Source organism: Anser cygnoides, chromosome 3 (genome assembly GCF_040182565.1).
Source record: "Anser cygnoides isolate HZ-2024a breed goose chromosome 3, Taihu_goose_T2T_genome, whole genome shotgun sequence".
NCBI lineage: Eukaryota > Metazoa > Chordata > Aves > Anseriformes > Anatidae > Anser > Anser cygnoides.
This window is the reverse complement of record NC_089875.1, coordinates 34,771,470-34,791,550: the sequence shown is the minus strand read 5'-3', so window position 1 is coordinate 34,791,550 and position 20,081 is coordinate 34,771,470. Positions and strand designations below refer to the sequence as shown.

The 20,081-nt window shown below is 37.6% G+C and overlaps 1 protein-coding gene across 8 annotated transcripts in view; it reads left to right on the top strand.

The window, feature by feature from the left end:
* Positions 1–20,081, top strand: part of LTBP1 (latent transforming growth factor beta binding protein 1) — a 201,735-nt gene that overhangs the window by 152,018 nt on the left and 29,636 nt on the right. For all 8 annotated transcript variants that reach the window (XM_066993883.1, XM_066993884.1, XM_066993888.1 and 5 more), the window contains 4 exons: positions 3,296–3,418; positions 7,128–7,253; positions 15,120–15,245; positions 17,598–17,741. In XM_066993883.1, the coding sequence (XP_066849984.1) occupies positions 3,296–3,418; positions 7,128–7,253; positions 15,120–15,245; positions 17,598–17,741 (519 nt within the window). The remainder of the gene's footprint in view (positions 1–3,295; positions 3,419–7,127; positions 7,254–15,119; positions 15,246–17,597; positions 17,742–20,081) is intronic.

Below are 20,081 nucleotides of genomic sequence, written 5' to 3'. Positions count from 1 at the left end.
CTTGAAGTTCTCACCAACGAGGCAATAAGGATATCTTATAATCTCTTTGGTACTGATCTGTTTGGAGAATATAGTCACAGAAGAACTTAAGATCATCTCAGCATTCATGGTGAATACCAGTATCACTTGCATCAGCTTCAAGAAATGTGAGCTGACGATGCAAGGCACTAGAAACTTGTGTCAAAGAATTTTGTTTTCACTTGGCTTCACATGTTCACGAGTTGTGACAGATGCGGAGATACGCTGTCAAGAATCAAAGATTCTTGGTCCAATCAAGGTCAAGCCTGCCTCCTAAAGACAGAACAGACTGTGTGGTGTCATTCCTGACAGATACTCATCTCACCTCTTCTTAACAGACTTCAACAGATGAGATTCCAAATATCTCTTCAAGCAGTCTGCGCTAGTACTTTGCTGTTCTTACATTAGACTTTCTTTTTCCCTAATGTGTGATGGTAATTTTTTATTGCTTCAGTTTAATTTATGCCTTTTTAGCCTGTCAGCCTGTCATCCTCTCTCAGGGAGAGAGGGATGCATAACCATTTCAAGCATTTAGATTGCTTCAGCAAGAGGCCTTACAAACCACCAAGTCTGCAGAGAAAGATTTTGAACTAGTAAATGCTGTCAAAAGACTGTAAGCTTGGAAAATTGTTAGTTAAACAATCTTGTAGTGAGGAAGAGCAAATGAAATATAGAAATTAATTTAAATCCATTCTAGTTTCCAGAACTTCTCTTCAGTCTGCTTTGGCGCATTTCATACAGCCCAGGAAGTCACAGTAACTGTTGCTGCTTTCCATCACTGTGATGTGGGCTGTCAGGAGAGGTCCATGTTTTACTTTATCTTCATCTCTTCCTTGTTCCCATTCAAGGGCAATTTTCAAGAAAAAACAATTTCAGAAGCTCTCAAGGCAAAAGAGGAGGAATTGGATCATACAGGGAAAACAGGTAAAGCTGTTCCCTTACCACACGGCCTTTGTCTCATTCACAAGAGTCTGTAACCAAGTCTACAGCTGCTCCATCCAGTGACAGAGTGGTTAATTTCTGCAGAGACAATTTGTTCACTTAAGATTTTCATAAGTATTAAAAGTTCTCCACAAAATCTGTCCATCTCTTGAAGTAGAAGAAATTCTTCAGTATTTGCGCTATATCCCTTCAATATTTTCTGAAGTGCATGACATCATGGACTGCTTTCTGCACCTTGGAAACCAAGTGTGAACACACCGTGCTAGTTCTGCTCTCTGTAAGAATGCTTTATGCAACTACTTTATCTGCTGTAAGTTCACCTCTTCTGATTTTCTTCACCTTCAGAAATATGTATATGCACTAGCTGAACTTACATATAGACTGGACATCTCAAAGAACTTGGGCTGCTGGAAAAGAGTCTTGTCTAAAGCATACAAGGCTCCAGTGCTCTCCTAGCAGCTTTCAGAGATTTTGCTAGCCCAAATGCTCTAGATGTACACCTGTGAAGGGTGATTAAAAAGTACTGAACACTTCAAGAATGAATTACTGTCTCTGCTTTGCCTCGAGATTCTTGTGCAGTAACCATAGGAGCTGTGAAGATTTCCATCAGAGAAAGGGAGGTTTTTGTCCTATATGGAAAATAATGAATTTTGACTGAATTTGGCAGAAAACGCCTTCTTGTTGTGAGGCTTGGCATTAACTCGGCACAGGGGAGTCATTAATTTTTTCTCATGCTCCCAGTCAAAATTAATTGCTGTTTTTCAAATAAACCACAATTTATTTCTCAGTTGAAAATGATTATAAAACATGTGGTTATCAAAAGGTCACAACTTTGTCAGCATTAAGTGCAGTTTTATCTGCAATAACATTCATATATGTAAGAAAGCAATCACTATTTCTTATTTTAATCAAATAGATTAAATCCCAAAGATAGTTGCACTTTGATGTACAGTGTAGGCCTTCCAGAGATAAATGTAGAAATGAGGTCATGTCCTCTTTTTTAATTACAATTGTTATTATTCCTGAAATGCATGAAAAGGTTACAATTCTAGTTATATCAAATCTGTGGTTAAGAAGTCAGAATATTCCAAGGCAGTGGAAAAACTCTTTGTCAACTTTTTCAGGAGAAACTCTGTCCCATCAAAGCAATAGACTTGATTAATTACAAGGTAGATCACCGAGGAGAAAGGGGCAAGTTACTTCTGAGATTTTTCTTTTATTTTCTGTTTGCTTTAAAAACCAGAGACCCAGTCATGAAGTCCTTTGTGATCTTTAGTTGTAGTGAAACAAAACTGTGTAATATCACTGGAATGTAGGCACTTGCTGAGTTAATCCTGTACCTGTGCTCTGTTTCCTCTGTTGGGCTGCCATTGCCTTCAAATGGTAATGGAAAGAAAAGACTTTTGGTAAAGACAATGCCAATATCCTGTTCTTGAAATATTTGGTTGTTTTGTTACCTAGTTTCTGTCTTGAACCTTTCCCAGCTATGTGTCAGTATGTTTACCCCATCGACGTCAAGACTCTAGGGCAGTCTATAGACTGAGGACTTGGCACTGGGAATGTGGTGGATAGGCAGCTGGGAGCTGGACCCTGCATGCCCTGCCTCTTCATCTGGATTTATGGCTTAAGTGCAGCACTACGCAAAAGCAACTATTCAGCTTTGTAACGAAGCTGCTAAGCCTGCAAAATAGCTGTATTGCATCACATAAACTGCCTCTGAGAAAACAACCATTAGCACAGCTGTACACACAGTGTGGTCTATGTGCTACAAGCCTGTCCACGTGGCTCTCTTGTGAGCAGTCTCCATAGGCATGTCTTGTCTGGTGTGGCACACCAGCTATGCCTGGTCTTGCACATGCTCTGGACAACATCTGACTCAGGTCAGTTCAGGCTCAGGGATCTTTGTGCAGCGGTCTAACATGTCTGAAGGTGTATCTTTCAAAATACAAGTTTGTATCACTAGGCATTTTTTGTGTCTGTCTTGGAAGGCAAACACAGCTGGTTGGCTTTTCTTGATAATTGTACTACTCTAATGCCACAGTCACCATTATAGTAAGGTAGAGATTGATACAAAGGTCTGTTATGATATTTTTCATTAAAAATTAAAATGACATATTCAATATGCTTGCTAAGAAGAAATGATCCACAGACTCAAATTTTAAAGCTTTCTAGAAATACAAGAAGTTTGATAATACGGTGAAAGAAATGAAGAGGACATCCTCACATAGTTGTTAAAGGATACAGTAGCTTCAAGTTGCTACATTAGTATTGAAGTATCACTTAAAAATTCATCAGTTTTACATCATTTGATTATTCAGTTACATTTTTATTTCAGATATTGATGAATGCCTTCAAGACAGTGATGTTTGTCTTCGAGGAAACTGCATAAATACTGATGGGTCTTACAAATGCACTTGTCCAGATGGTTTCCAGCAGATAGCGAATAGGGGATGTCAAGGTATGAAATAGCTATTAAAAATACCTGGATCATTTTTATAAGTATGGAAGTTTATAATCATAACTCGTGAAGGTCACAGATCATGATAATGAGGATAAACTCATTTTATTTATGATTGATAGTACTTTCTTACTCTTCTGACTTAATATCATTGTCTCTAAATATAAGTTGAGAAATGAGTTCAAGAGGCTTAAATTTCAGCCTACATAACTCGAAAGAGAATCTATATTAGCACTCACAGAGATTCAGTACTGCATTTTCCCAAATCCTGGTAGCATTTATTTTGACAGTACCTTGTATATTTGTGAACTGATGTTGTAACAAAGCAGTATAGCTATTCTCAATTCATGTTAGGTAAACCTGTCATCTCTAAAACATTTTGCAGTACTTTGTGGAGAATGGGGAGGAAGAGAATGTGTTACCTGAGGCTAAGTCAACACTGCCAAATCCAGAAAAAGTACTTCCCAACTTTTGGGTCTGAAGAATGCTATCTCTGTGTTGGCACAACACCCAGGCATGCCTCAGCACTCCCTTTTACCATCCATTTTTATGAGACAAGAAATGGTCTCAGAGCTGGAAAGTGGTACCATCTTCATGCTCTAAATGATTGGAGGACCAGGAGTTCGGACTTTGCTTTAGCGCCTCTCATGCACAGTTTAGACTTGAGCTGAGACTACATTCCAACTGATCTTTGTTGAAGATCTTGTGCAACCGACAGTAAATTCCTTGCAAAACTTCTAAGTATTACATGTGACTGCTTTCTAATGCTGAAAACGTTGCATTCAACATAGAGAAGTACTGTATTAGACCTTACTTTAGCAGATAAAGGGGAATTGACCACAAGCTATAAATCAGTGCCAGCTTTCCTACCATCTAATTCTCTTCACTCCACTATGTTAAGGAGAAGTATATAGGCTACATGAATGAATATCACAAAACTGAAAGCACTTAGGAGCCAACTAAGGGGTAGACAGTATTGTAAACAGAAAAATGTGAATGAATATTGGAAATCATTTCAGGTAAGAGTGCCACACTTGAGAAAAAAGACCACCAATGTTGAAAAATAAGAATTTGTTGTAGAAGGGGAGTGAAACTGCTTGAGAAGTAGCCAAATGAGTATCAGAACAAATGGAAGAAAGGGGGAGCTGATACAATGAATACAGACAAGTTAGAATAGCAAAGAACCAGACACAGTTAAAGAACATAAAGGGAGGTCTATGACTAACAGAATTAAGTATGTTTAGAGGGTTATAACTGTGTAAGTTACCTGTTGTTGAGCTGTTACAGGATCTAATAGTAGAATTTTCATTAGTCAGAGATTGAAATCTTGAATATATTTTTCTTGTCCTGTATTTTGGACTGGACAAAACTAGCCATATTTATATTGTAAATGATGACTTTTTTGTCTCAGTAGTACCTTCAAAATACTTTACACAGCAGTGAAACAGAGACATCTTTAAATGACTGAAAGTTAATTCTTATATCAGAATTCTGTAACAGCAAGAAAAAAAACACAAACATCTTTGACAGAATTTGTGTGGAGAGATTAGGGGTGGGGTAGAAGATGAAGATAATAGGCCACTAGTGCAGAGTGATCTTGAACACATTGTAAACTGGGTATGAGCAAACAATATGTATTTTAATATAGCCAGTTACATACTGAAGAAGGAATCTCAATCATACGTGTAGGATAGTGGGTTTCCTTCTGGGACACAGTGATTGAAAAGGATTTAGGGGTCAGAGATAGGTAGCTAAATATGAGCTTCCAGTGCAACCCTGTGGCCAGTAGGACTAATGCACTGTCTGGAAGATAGAAAAAGCATAATATGCATCAGGAGTATGCAAGGGTTTTTTTACCTCTATTTTGCACTTATGCAGCTGCTCTTGGCACATGGTTGTACTTGGACATTTGGGTGCCCAAAATTCGAAATGGATGCTGATCAGTTGAAAAGAGTTCAGAGATGAACACAAAAAAAAAAAAAAAAAAAAAAAAAAGATGGCCTGGAAGAGAAAGGATTGAATAATTTTAAGCTGTGTATTTTGGTAACAAAAAAAAATATAGGGGAAATTTAATCATAGCATTCTTACCATCAAAAGAAATGATAATTGAAAGTAGAGAACTCTTGAATTAAACTGGCAAATCTGTCACAATGCAGTATCTGCAAAGTTGAATCTGGACTAAAATTTAGGCTAGAAATTAAGAACATGTATTTTGGTTAGGAGCAAAGCTGAAAAGAGTCCAAAATATCATAAAGAATGTAGTGTTCTCTTTCAGACAAATTAAACTCTATTTCCCTGACATTATTAATTTTGTTTTCTTGTCTTTTAAATGTCATTCTACCCTTGTGTAATCAGCTGTTACGGTTTCCAGTATTTTTCTGGCAGTTTTAAAAAACTGGCTTAGTTTTGAGAACAGTGTGCATGCTGAGAAGGTACTGTACTGCACTTGTCTTTGCTGATCTCCCAACTTACCTGTCTTGGACACCTTCAAAGAGCTTTCCAGAGTATGCCATTGGTCTACATTTGCCTTGATTTCATAGAAGACTTCCTATATGTAGGTGTTGTGTGAAATGCAGCACGCTGACTTTTCCCTTAGCACCTTATACAGATATTACCTTCCCCAGGCTGCCTTTGTTCTTTCCACATGTGCAATGTCTTCAGGACACTGGCCTAGAAGGTTTATATACACAAGATACAATCAGTCTGCATTTAAAGAAAATTCTATAATGGTGTTATGGGACTTGAAATAATAGTGCCGAAATCAGTTTGTCTAGTCTATCAAAATTATTGTCTACTTTTATGCATTTTGTATGGCTCTAAGGATGGCTGGAATCTAAGCAATAAAAGACACAGTTAAGAGTAAGAAATTCTGCTATCTGTTATGATGGATGAAAACATCTTGAGTAAATTTTTTTTCTAATTTTGTGTTTGATCTCAGTGTGATACTGAAAACTTCTTAAAGGTTTCAGTAAAGCAAAATACCACAAATTAAATTTTATTTTATTTTATTTTATTTTTTACAATTCTTGTAAATGTACCTCTTGAAAAAAAATGAAAGAATGAATGCATGTAATCTTTGAGTTCTGATGGCAGGTTTTGTTGGTAAGAAAACATCAATCAGAAAGAAATGCTTGGTTTTCAGATACAAAAGTAAGTTTGAAAGTCAGTATTTGAAAAATGCTTTCTAAATTCCAGAAAAAGAACAATGATTACTAACACTTATATACCAAACTTTTGGGACCACTCCCCATAAGAAAAAAAGAAAAATGAGTATTTGGCTTTAAGTTGTATAAAATCAACTTGCTGGAAAAGATGCAACTCCAGACCTGCTGGTAACACAAACACATGGAGCCAGATGGACAAAGTTGACAAGCATACAGCAATCAAGAAGCAGTGAGATGGAGCCATCTGAGAATTCCCCTAATGCAGAAGAAATGTTGGCTTGTGTAGAGCTTATCCTGACATCTCACAAATCACTCTCATCTGCTCATCCTCGTTGCAGAGAGTGATATAGAGGGAGTATGATAAATCAGAACATACTGATGTTTATACAGAGTTTAAAAAAGATCCCACAAGATTTGGTTACTCCTGAAAAAGAGCCTGATTTGCCTAGCTAGTAGATACAAAAGTTTCTTTTAAGACTAATTGAACTTAGGCTTAATATTAAGGGAATGATTATTTGCAAAGCTATTAATGTCTCTGTTTGCAGATATCAATGAATGTGAGAGATCTGACCTCTGTTCACCTCACGGCGAGTGTCTGAACACAGATGGGTCCTACCAGTGCATATGTGAGCAGGGCTTTTCTGTGTCTGCAGATGGCCGAACATGCGAAGGTGAGACAAGTCATAGTAATGCTTTCCCCTGCATTCCCATTGCTTTGCTGTTACTAGTTGGGTAAGAAAAGCAGTCAGTTTGGGTGTAATACTGCAAAAATAATATTAACTTATCAATCTGCCACCTAAAGATCTCTTTTTTTTCCTCTTAAATGCATGGCATGATATGTTGCTGTTTGTGTCATAAGAAATATAACAGGAACTGTACAAAATGGGCGACACAATAGAGTTAATGTTTGTTAGAAGCTGTTTTACTTCTCTTGACTTTTAAAAAAAATTGCCATCTGAACATTGGATTATATTTTTGTAAGCAAAAGAAATTAGTGAAAAAGAAGGAATACTGACATAACAATGGCAAATGATGACAAAGATGGGAATTATATCTTTATATTAAGATATGTGAAACCAGTGGACACCTGTAATAACATGAAAGTCTATTCAGAGATGAAAAATTATTTCTGTCATATAGCATAGATGAAAGAAGAAATATTTATAAAATGCAAATAAAGTGAGATTGGAATTTGGACTTCTAAGAGGTTTCAGATGGGTAGTCCTTCTGCCATATGTATTTAGCGTCATTTAATTTACAGTGTCTTATGTGCACTAGCAGCAAGCCTGAGCTGCCTAAATGTTCTTATTGCTGGATGTGAGACAGCAGAACTTGCCTTGTCAAGACCTTGACAACCAGATGAAGCATCCATGCAACTTAGCTCCAGTGAGAAGTTGTAAAATGCTGACAATGATAGCACCTCAGACATTTTGAAATGTCAGAAATTGAGTAAATCTTAGTAATTAGATCTTTGCAGTGGTAAAGTCAGCTTACGCTTCTTATACAAGTATGCTCATACAGGTATTTTTCTTATAAGAAATGCTTATAAGTTGCTACAGTAATAATGCTGGTGAGAAACATCAAGAAGCCTGGAATTTAGGTCCTCCTAAGGTTTTTATTTGGTTATAGCACGAGGAAATGTCCCGTTGCTAATGGAAAGCACACGCTTGCTAGTGATGTTGCTCTCCTGCACTTAATTTAAAACAGGAGACTTGCGGTCAATGATACCAAGAAGATATGTGGCTTTATGTAGTCAGTGATGCTGACAGAAAACATAAATTCCCCTGACTGGATGAAGAATGGCTGTTCTTATGGATGAGAGGACTTTTCAAGGCAAGAAGCCTTGTGGGAAAAGTAATGGTATTGAAGAAGAAGAAGTTATGCTGTAGTAGTTCAGCGGGATGCATGCAAAGAAGACCTGGGCAGAGATAGCTCAGTGTTAAAATCTATGGGTGGTGGATCTCAAGTGTTCAAGAAGTAAGCAAGCTGTTCTGTTCCAAATTATAAGCCAGTAAATCCTCATGTGACTGGTTTTCACAGGCCAGCTCTTCTCATCAGTTCACTTAGGACTAGTGAAAAGGTTCTTCCTTCAGTAGAGATGTGTGGAAACTTCCGTAGCATTTACTTCCCCTACTTTTACCGGAGGAAAAACAGCATTATTATTTCACCTGATGTATAACTTGATATGTAATAAGTAATATAATAACTAAGGACATGAAATACACTATTGGCAAGGGTATTACTGTTATGCTGATGTGAGAGAATGTGTGTTCTATATTTAGATATGGTATGGCATTAAACACAACATTTGTGTTTTAATTATTGTTGGTAACTAAAAAATCCTACAGATATTTTGTTGCTTATTCATCTCTAAACATTTACTATTTATTGTGATCATGGTATAAATTGTAAGAAACATTTTCTTACTGTAACAGAAGAGCATGGCCAAGTAGACTAGAGAGAATGAATCTGAATAGCGATTGGTGGAGAAGCCAGCATTTTATGATCCCAAGTAATGAGGACAATGCCAAGTTTTTTGGTAACCAATTGCTAAAAGCATGTTCATGGACTCTCTTGGCAGCATGTATACATCTCACTCAGTCTTTACGAAGGATATGGTTAAATATCTTCAGTTTCTCAGCAAGAAAAGTAGTAGCAGGTGTTTTGCCTCACTGTTGAACATAGTTTTTAAAAATAAAAAATAAAAAGTGTAGCCTGCTATTAGTAGAAACCAAACACTTTATTCCAAACCAAATTTAGAGGAAGACTTTCTAACCTTGTGAAATAAAACTCTCAGAAATTAAAAAGGCAAAACTGAACAGAAACACAACTGTAAAAAAAAATAAATGTTAGCGGCATCTAATTTTAGGAGATACACCATAAATAGTGAATCCTCTCTGTCTGGATCTCTGACAGTTAATAAGTAGCACAGTTTCCAGGGACGGATTACCATCACGTATGATAAAGCAGTACAAAGTTAATCTTTATTAGAAAAAAAAAAAGCCACGGTTTTACTAAGTAGAAAAGGATGAAATCATAAGATCTGTTTCTAGGATTGTGAGTAGTTTTGGAACTTTTTTAATGAAGAATAAAACAACAAGTACAAAACCAGTTGACCGTGCTTCACAAGTAATTGGTGGTGAGTATGGAATACAGATCAGACTTCATATTCAGCACTTGGAAAAGTATTTTAATAGCTTGGCGAAGCAAGGGTACTTCTAGTCTTCTGCAGCAGCAGCACTCCTTTTCTACCATGACTAGTTTCTCCATTCTGTCATTTTAATAAAAACAATTATATAGTTGAAGAAAATCATTTAAAGGGAATACTGATGACTTCAGTGTTAGTATTTGTACTGGTGTTAGTTTCAGGAGTCAGCTTCGTGCAAAAAGACAAGATGAAACAAAAGGATCAAAAACAAAAGGAATGTGTGACATTCCAGGTACTGAGAAAGGATGTGGCTCCCAGCCGCAGAAGCTACTGTTCTTTACACGAAGTTTCTCTGTGAATTTAATTCTAGTTAAGTGAGTGAGAATAACTGTTTATGCCATCAGAGAAAGAACCTGAGGAAATTTTGCTGGATTCAGACGCCTTTCTGTGCCTGGGGAACAGATTTTCCATATCTCCAGACTGTTTTTGTATGAGTTTGAATCGTTGTTTTTTTTTTTTTGAAAAGTCAGAAACAACAACAACATGAAACATTTAAGAACCCCATGTGGTTCAGTTCTGGTATGGAGCTTTTATGGCGATTGGCCAAAGAAAACTGAACAGCTGCAGAGACTGTCTTCTTCCAAGGTGCAGACAAACTTTTGTTGTGGCAGTGACATTCCACTGCTGCCTGGCCCCATGTTCAGCAATTTGGCTGCACCAGGCTCTCTGAACAGGAGGCTCTCGGAGCACTCCCTAGGTCCTTGTTGAGCTCTCAGGGGTTCCTGTAAAGGCAGGGTCTTACCCAGTTGGCTGCAAGTCAACTGTGTTGGCAAAAACTCAGTTTAGAGATTCTCTGATGCTTAGTCAATATCCTGCCCCAAGCACCTCTTCTGTCTCTGTGTCCAATCCCATCTGTCTCTCAGTCGCTCCCTCACTTTTTCTGTCTGCTGCAAGCCCCTAGCTTCACTGCCTGCCTCAAGAGGCACTCAAAAAGAACTTATTCATCCCATCAGTGCTCAGCAACCTCTGCTTCTTCCTTGTCCCTCATTTGCTGTCTCATATCCCCTTCTCCTTTCCTTGTCCACTCAGTATCTGTCATCCCTCTGAGCCTTTGTATGCTTGTGTGAAGAATCCACAGATCAGTCTGTGATCAAAGAATAAATTGGAAATCTCAACATGAAGATGCTATATCGTCCATCATTTAAGGTGTCTGCATACCTAAGAAGTCTGAAAATCAAGGAATCAAAGAGCAGAGTTTTAAACAGTGCATAACTGTTACGTCTACCACCAAAGACATTTTAAGAGAGTATATGTTTGCTGTAACCACACATCACAATTGTAATTCTACCCTTGCAGGGAAGACAAGGCAATTTTAAGAAAAGGGTATTGTAACATTCTATGACTCCTTTTGAGGCAGAGTGTCATTCTATGTTAAATGGAATAAATTTTATGCAGTAGACAACTTGAGTTTCACCAAATCTCTGGTTAAATACCAAGGCAAGAAAGCTCAAGCTTCTGCCAAGCATGGATTCAAGCATGCATCTCCAGCTCATGCCCCTGTGATCTACCTTCTTGTTTCACAATGGATAATAAATAAACTTCACCAACTTTCTCACATTTCCTGATAGAGATGTTTTAGGACAACAGCTACTTCTTATTTGCACAGCAGCTAAAGAAATAAGAACACAAAGGGAAAAACAAGAGTTTATTTCTTACCAACATCATTGCAATGTTTGAACGACCATCCAGAATCATTGTCTCTAGATGGCCAAAATCTGTATTCAAATATTCATTGCCCTGATACTCTCATAACAGTGATTTTTATGTGTCAGAAGCACAGCTCTGTTCTCCTAAGCACTGTACAGAGCTGTCCTAGCAATAGTTCCTCTTCCAGACGCTTTGCAATGTAAATTTTTGCAATTTTTAAATATCATGCCTGAGGTTAAGTGTATGTTCACCTTGTTCACATTGGCAGAAAACAAGAACGTGGTGTTGAGCTGAATAGAAGTAAGCTTGAGTGCACACGTGTTGCCTTTCTTTAGATCTTGATGACGTTAGATCAAAGGAGTTTTGATTAAACCAGGCAGCACCAAGTCGTGGATTCTAAAGCAGGTCATAATTAGAGAGCTGCTTTACTTGCTGTATAGACACAGGATATGTTAGTTTCACGTTTAGTTTTTTCCCCTTGCTTTGTGTCTGTATAGCATGAGAATTGCCGATTATAAGGTTCATGCTTTACAGCACGATTAAAGAAACAAATGCCCTTTCCGGCTGTAAAACAGGAGTCCTTTGAGTGAGCTGTCTAGACAAGGAAAAATATTTGGTGCTTGGACCTTCTCTGTAATTTCCCAAGCACTGAAAGATCCAGTCATATTCAGACTGTGTGCTTTTTAAAAACAAAGCCATCTTCTTTGCATATTATATACTAAATTAGGGTACTTGCTATGATCACAAATTTTGTCTCTGCAGCTTTTTAGTCAGTGACCTTAGTTTACTTTTGGAGACCATGATCCATTCCCCTATTTGTTTTCTTTAATATTTAGCTATTAAATAAAAGCAAAACTGTAATTCATGTAATTCTAAAATCCCCAGTTGTCTCTTCTGTCTAGGCTTTTAACAGTGTAAGTGTCCTGTGGCTCAGGAACTCCTGTTATTAAGCTATAGCCGGCCACTGAAAATACAAACACTGTATTATTGTCTGTTTTCTTAAATTCCTGGCTGTCAGTTCACCACTGTTTACTCGGATTGAATTCCCTTCTTAACTGGGCCTTCTGAATAAGAGATACAGTATTAAGATTTTTTGCCCAGATATGTGAAACTCCAGACTGTGAGAGACTAAAAATTAATCTACAATGTCATGCAGGTCTAATACTCAGTAGCAAAAGCGAAGGATGAAAAAAAAAAAAAACAATGATAGCTGCTGATGTGATAGTTTTATCTTTCTCCCAGTAACTCCATATCCATCTTTTTATAATTCTGTCATTATGGTGATTGGAAAAAGAAAGGGTATCAAATGGAATACTTAACCTTTCACATTTGACAGTGTTTTTAATACAGTTATATATTGTTTTCTCTTACTGCTGAATTAATTCTACTTGGGAGAGTTTGTGGTAGATTTCATAAACTTCATTATTCAGAAAGCACTCACGTTTTTATATACAGTTCCTTCAGAATAAACACAGTAGCTATTATATTCTTTGCCAAATAAAAAATAACCCTTTATAAAATTAATTCCTTTAATATTTTTCTTTGTTTAATAAATCAAGATTAAAAGATTATTGGAACTTCTGACAAAACCAACAAACCAAATAAAATATTCTGCAAGTTCCATCTACAAGTACTTTTTAAAAATAATTATATTCATAAATGTCTCCTAGATTTCAGTGTATTTAGTACGTACAGTTTTTGCATGAATTTTGTGTTTTAGCTGAACATTATTAACCAGTGAATCAGTTCAGTGAGAGGTGAGTTTTCCATCACTTAAACAACCTTAAAATGATATTAGATGCCTTTATGAAAAAGATGTTACGATTCCACAATTCACTTGGTTAAAAAAAATGCTGGAGGTGGTTGGTTTGGTTTGTTTTTTTTTTAAAACTTATTTCAGTGGTCAGGCTACATCATGTGGATAGCCTCTTCTGGTCTTGAGTGTCTATATGCAGTTCTAAACCTGTCTCAACCCCAACCACAGCAAAGAGGAAAGGCTGTTTTTCAGGACCCCAAAAAAAAGTCTCAGCCTGAGGCAGGCAGAAGCATGTTTGGATGAATTTGGGTGCTTAAGGAGTGAGAGGGAAGCACAACAGGCAACCTGTTAGGAAATCCGTGGATGGTAATGCAGATAGCATGGGGATTTGTGACCACGTGGTTCACATAGAACCAATTCCCTTTCAACTGAGCTTCAGACATGGTTAAAAAATGAAAATGTCCGTATGCATCGAGTGCTGCCAGGAGAAGAAGAATGAGTTGCATCTTTGTTGACTTTTCTAAACCTTTGATACAGCTGTGAACAGTTGGAGGGAGCGGGCAGGACTGCATTTCAGCCCTACTCTTTCAGAAAGACACCAAACAGCAGTGCTGCTCACCTGTTCAAAGGTGCCCTCTCTGTGTCAGTGCAGGATTCAGTCCCATCAGCCCTTTACTTCAGCGAGCGGTTAAGGCCTTCGCTGGTGAGATCTGTCACATGAAGGTCTACCCTAATGTGCAGAATTAATGACCTAGCTAGTACCCAGGTAGATCAAAAGTAGGTCACTTTCTTCACCATTTAAAATGTAATTACCCCTGAGGTACAGCACAGAATAAAATTACAAGTGAATACCAACCTTACTTTACAGTTGTAATGGTTCCTAGGAAAGAAATGCAGCAATAACTTCTCTGCTTCAAACTGCATAGGAATTCAGAAGGCAGAAGGTACTAATCCTAGTATCCTGGCAGGTTCCCAGTTTTCTGAGTTAATGTTCTTCCTCCTGAAAAAACACACCTTAACATCTTGAACAATGGTCAAGGCCTTGGTTTTAGGTCTTAATTCAAGTGAAGATAATATATTCCTCACACTTGTAATACATTTACAAAAATAAACCATGTTCTGCCACAAAGCAGCTCTGCTTTGTTATGATTCTGTGATTATAGGCTGGTGGGCAGCTGAGTCACAGAACAGACTTACGCAGTGACTTTTACTTGTAAGACCAGCAAACCACAAATGGGAACTACAAATGAAAGGATGAGTATGGAAAGCATACAAGCATTGTAGTTTCTTTGCCTATGTGAATAACATTATTCGTATGTGTAAACCTAAAGGATTAAAACCAGAATTTTTGGTCTGTAGCTACTTACCACTTACCACATGCACCATGAAATTCTCTTCTCTTTCAAGAGCCAGAACGAGATCTGTGCAAGCACTTCTAAGCACCGCATAAACTATTTTGCCCATGTTCAGCACTTCTACACAAGGGATGTTGACTGTACTCTTAAACTCTTCTTGCACAGGGGGTTCAGTTTCATGCATGTTGTTGACTATGTAATGCTCCACTGGCAGAAGCTGTAGGAAATTTGGAGGGAGAGATGGTCACATTTAAATTACGTCTTATTCTGTGGCACATAGCATCATGCTATGATTGGGCAGGTTGGTGAAACAGGTGGAAGGTAGTTGACAAAAATCATTGTCTGACATGAGATATTTCCTGTGAAATTAACACTGAAACAATCATCAAAATTGTACATGCTCTTTATTTTTTTGTCTGTCCTTTGTGTGTTCCTTTCCAGTGTATAGAGAGAGATCACTGTGTCTGTTAGCAAAAACAGCCCATCTGTTGTTTTGCTGCACTCTTCATGAGTGTCTGCCTTTGATTGTCACATCGACATTGCCTGTCTGATGTTAAATTCTTCTTTGCAGATGTTGATGAATGTATGAACGGCACACTGTGTGGCAGTCATGGGTTCTGTGAAAATATGGATGGCTCCTATCGCTGCCTCTGTTACCAGGGGTATCAGGATGCACAGGATGGGCAAGGTTGTACAGGTGAGTTTCTACATGTAATTGGTCACTCCTGCAAGGTTCTAGCGAGCAAAAAGCAGCTTATAAACAAAATGCATTTCTTCACAAGAACATTTTTGGTTTTGTTCAAGTTGGGCCACTTAGTAGTGAAGTTGAGCTGTGCTTTATTCACTGAACTCTGTGCCAGGTGGAAACTTAACTGTGTAGCCACTTAATGAAAACCTGTTATTAGGATTGAACGGAAATCAACAGCAAATAAGCTGAGCCACTCATTTTCTCTCTTTAAAAAAAAAAAAAAGTAACACAAGAAAACCCACTACTTCTGCATGTCAGAACCATTCGCAAACATAAATTGTAACAGATTGAATTTAATGCTTTAGCCTACTTAAATGCAACATCTGTTTAGTCTCTTAACTGAATAACCAGAAGTCTGTACTACCTCCTACAGGAAATAAAGTCTGGCATGTGGTACAGCCAGTCTGAATTAGACGGCACACCTCCCTGTGCACATTGTATTTGAACACATTTTAACATTGGCTTCAAACTCCAAGAAAGATACCTAGCCCTGTGAAAAGACATGAGATTTTTGTAAATGTGTAAATAGTGCATGTTTCTTTTGTAAGTAATAGGCTTCCATATCTGTTGTTAATAGCGATGGTTGGACCTGAGAACCTTCTGAGGCAGCACAAGTTTCTAATATAAAATTAGTACCAGATCAAGGAAAGGTATTCATTAAGCAATTTCTTCAACTCAGAATCAGGATGAAACACATTAACCAGGAGCACAGGCCTACATGGAATACTGAGCAGAAAGGACTTAGAAGTTGTACAGGGGAGTTTATATCTGTTTTCTAATATATTAAATAGTTTTATTACTATTTTTTTCCTGCCATTTAGCACTTAGTTTACAACATACCAATGCATATGTGATTTTTCACAGGTGAAAACCAATTAAGCAAAGAAAGAAAAAAAAACCTAAAAGTTGGTGTAAAACTAAATTTTGAGTCTAATCTCTCAGTTTTTTGTTTATTTTATACACATGAGATCTCAAGAATATGGTGGGAAATTATAAAATGGTCTTATAAATTTTGATGCCAGTTATCCAGCAAAACAGTTTTAGGAGAAAGATAAGTATTTATAATTCCTGGCCAGGCAACATTCTTCAAAGATGACTTCTTCCTTCTAGATAGAAATCTAACAAAAAGATAAAGAAAAACCTAAATACATTTTCTGAGCAAACCATCAATTAAATATAAAAACACACAAAAATCAACATTCAGTCATATAACTAGGTTTTCATTATTTCTGGATAAGAGGTAAAAAGGATAAAACATTGCCTCACAAGTTACACTTTAAACCCTACTCGATTAAAGATATTTCTGATTTGTGATATACAAATTATAATTTTCATATTCTGGCATTAGTAAAAAGACTAAGTAGATTTTCAAAGGTAAAGAAGGTTCAAAACTTTAGCAACCTAAAATGGAGTAAAGTTAAGTCATCCTAAGAATAGTTCATAACCGTTATTTAAACAGCAGACAACTCTCCCATCAATTGAAAGCATTTTCAGGGTAGACTAATTAGCAGTTATATAGAATCCAAGTTAAAAAATATCTGTGTGTTTTTTTCTTTTTCTACTTTTTTTTTTTTCTTTTTTTACTTGGCCAGGCACAGTTATGAGTAGTTTGGAGCTTCTAAATGTGGGATAGGAAATTTGCACTGTTCTGCAGGGGCTCTCAGGAATAACCTTTGTGGGTTGCAAAGCAGCCTGTGAGGACTTGCATAAAGGGAGGCATGCAGTGGAGGTGTGAGTGGAGAGTTCACTATTCAGTGAATGTTCATGAGAAAAATGGAATTTTGAGGGGAAAAAAGGGGATTCTTTTTTCATAGTGCAGTCTGAATCACACCAAAGTGTTCTCATTTCGCTCCCTGAATTTAGTGGAAGTTTGATAATAAAGAGAACAAGTTTGGCTAAAGTAGCTCTTAAGAAAACAGATGAAATGAGCTTGAATCTTAAATCCCAAGAAAACAGTACAAAGAAAAGCAAGTATTTAAAACTGAAAAAGAAACCCAAAGAAAAAGGGGGAAAAAAAAAAGGAAGAAAGGAAGAAAGAAAGAAAGCTGGTGTTCCAGTCTACAAGCAGCACCTAATCAGCACCAATATTTTTATGAAGTGTACTGTGGCTTTCAGGTACCTGTATTTCAAAGGGCCTAACTACTTGTTTATGAATCCACTTAGGCATTAGTGAGTTTTTAATCTTTCCCCAGAGATCACATCTGTAATCTGGCAGACAATATTGGCACAGATACAGCAGATAAAAGAAAAAACTGTCAGCAGTGGGTCTGAATCGATTTATGTTTTGGCCTTTTTCCCCAGATGTGAATGAATGTGAAATGCTGAGTGGGGTATGTGGTGAAGCCCTCTGTGAAAACGTCGATGGTTCTTTCCTCTGCCTGTGTTCTGATGAAAACCAGGAGTACGATCCGATGACCGGACAGTGTCGCTTCCGTACCTCACCAGGTAAAATACCAGCAGATTTTTTTTGCATGCTTGTCATGATTTCTACTGAACATGTAACCTATGCAAAGGTAAAGTCGGTGGAAATGCTTGCGTAGTGGTCTTCTCATAGCATTATGTAGTACTAATATGACTACTCAGAAACGGTAGTTTGGAAAACCAAATGAAAAAACACTGAGTTGTCGGTCACTGTGTGTGCTCCCCCTTCCTTTTTTACTCCATCTTTTGTCCTGTTTTTCTGAGTAATTCATTGTAAAGATTTTTTGAGGTTTCATTTAGGTGTTTTGGATGTTGCAAATACTACCAGAAATACATTAATTAAAAATGAATTTAGAACTCTCAAAGTTGCCTCTAGATTTTTACACCGATCCAGTCTGGAGAGAACAAGACTATGATAAGGAGCAGCAGAGTACAAGAAATGAAGGAATTAATGTGTACAGTTTTTTTTTTTCCTCTCTGGAATGCAAATCTTGGTATTTTCTTAATTTGTTCTTACACTGCAGACAGATCTAGCCTCTGGAAAACTTTAGAAAAAAACTGTCTCTTCTGCCAGGATGCAGACTCTAGAGCTTAAGTAGCTGTGGCTATTTTCTCCTCTCACTTGTGGTCTTTCAATTTGTTTACAAGGCTGAAACATCTGTGACCCAAGTATTTAGATCGTTGAATGTAGCACTCAGCAGCACTCCAGGTGTTGCCTGTGAAATATCATTAACAGCTGACTGACAAACCGAAACTTTTGCAAAATCTTATGAGAATAATTTGGGCTTACAGGAATGAAAAATAAAAATAAGATGGCTGAGGCAGAAAAGCAATGCCCAGTGGCACTGCCTCCATTCCTGTTTGCAAGTAGTGCTTGCAGTGTTGCAGTACCTTTCCATCATGAAGCAGATTAGCTTAGGTGGGGAACTGATGATAACTGAAGTAGTACCATTTGCAATTCTTCCAGAGTATTTGAATTATATTCTCAAGATTTGCAGATGTGAATGACATCATTGTTTTGGTACTGTGAGGGGGTGGTTCTTGGGAGAATTCAGCTACTGGTTGAAACAAAACCAAAGACAAAGTTAGCAGAGCACCTGAGCATGGTAAAAAGAAGTCAAGTTCTGGGAGCATTAAAGGACATACCCAACTGTTACTAGTGAGAGGGAGGGGATGAAATAACCTACAGTGTGGCTGATTGCACTGTGAACAGATGAGTACTCTGCTGTCAGTACTAGCTCTATTTTGTTCTCATCAGCATAGCTTTGCTGCAATTGGTTTGGAAGAAGCCATTCTTCCTTCCCCTCCAGCATTGATTGGGGCCTAACAGAGCATGTGGTTCAGCTTTGTCTCTTCTCTGATTAGACCATCAAGGAGGAAGATCTCACACAGGAGACTGGAAGGCATGCGAATTAGGACTCAGTGGGATATTCTTCACACCATATGCTCTTAGACTAGAATAAGGAAAAGTGACAGTACTACAGAGCTGTTACTACTTGTCTTCCAAAGTAAAAGGAGGAAAGGACTGCCATTAGTTCAAAAAGCATTTGCTTTCCTGTACATCCTACAGCCTTGCTTGTTTTTTTCTTTTTTTTTTCTTTTCTTTTTTTTCTTTTTCCTCTTATAAATTGGTTTCTGCTTCTGAAGATCTCAGGGACTGAGTCAAGTGGTGACACTGCCCCATGTTTCTCTTTATTAGATATTTCAGGAGCTGACAATTTGCTCTTCATTCTCCTACATCTGCTCATTTAACTTGTTCCTGTCTCATTCTGGGAACAAATGGGTGGCCCTTGTGCAGCTGCCAACTGAAGAGGAAATAAAAACAGTTTTTCTCCCCATTTGTAAGTGGGCAGGAGTTCCATGTGGTCACTGCAGGATAGGCAACAGCAGCTATGTTGGTTTGCCCAACAGTGAATACTTCAACCCTTCCCAATTAACCAGCTGCAGCACAATCATATAGGAATAGCTTGCTACCTCCCTGCAAATAGCGATGGAAGAGCCACGCATCCCAAAGTGTTGACAAACCACATACTCAAATTATGTGCAGTGCTTTGAGAGCCCCTATAGTGCATGTGGGCATCATCTGTCAGCACTAGGTTGCATCATGCCTATTTTGAGAAAGGAGGAATTTTATCTGTTATCCGGTTGCAGATATCTGTAGTTCAATGTGTTTTACTCAGCTTTTGCTTATTTCTCATTTTGCAATTTTGTGCATAAAGAAATGTCTGTGCATCTCATTCCAGGTGGAAATAGGATGGCATTTCTAACAATGGGTGAAAATTGTTCAAATGTTACTTTTGTTTGGGAACTTATTTTTTGCATGTGGTTCCTTTGTGGAATAGCGTGTTCACGTTTTTTCTTTAC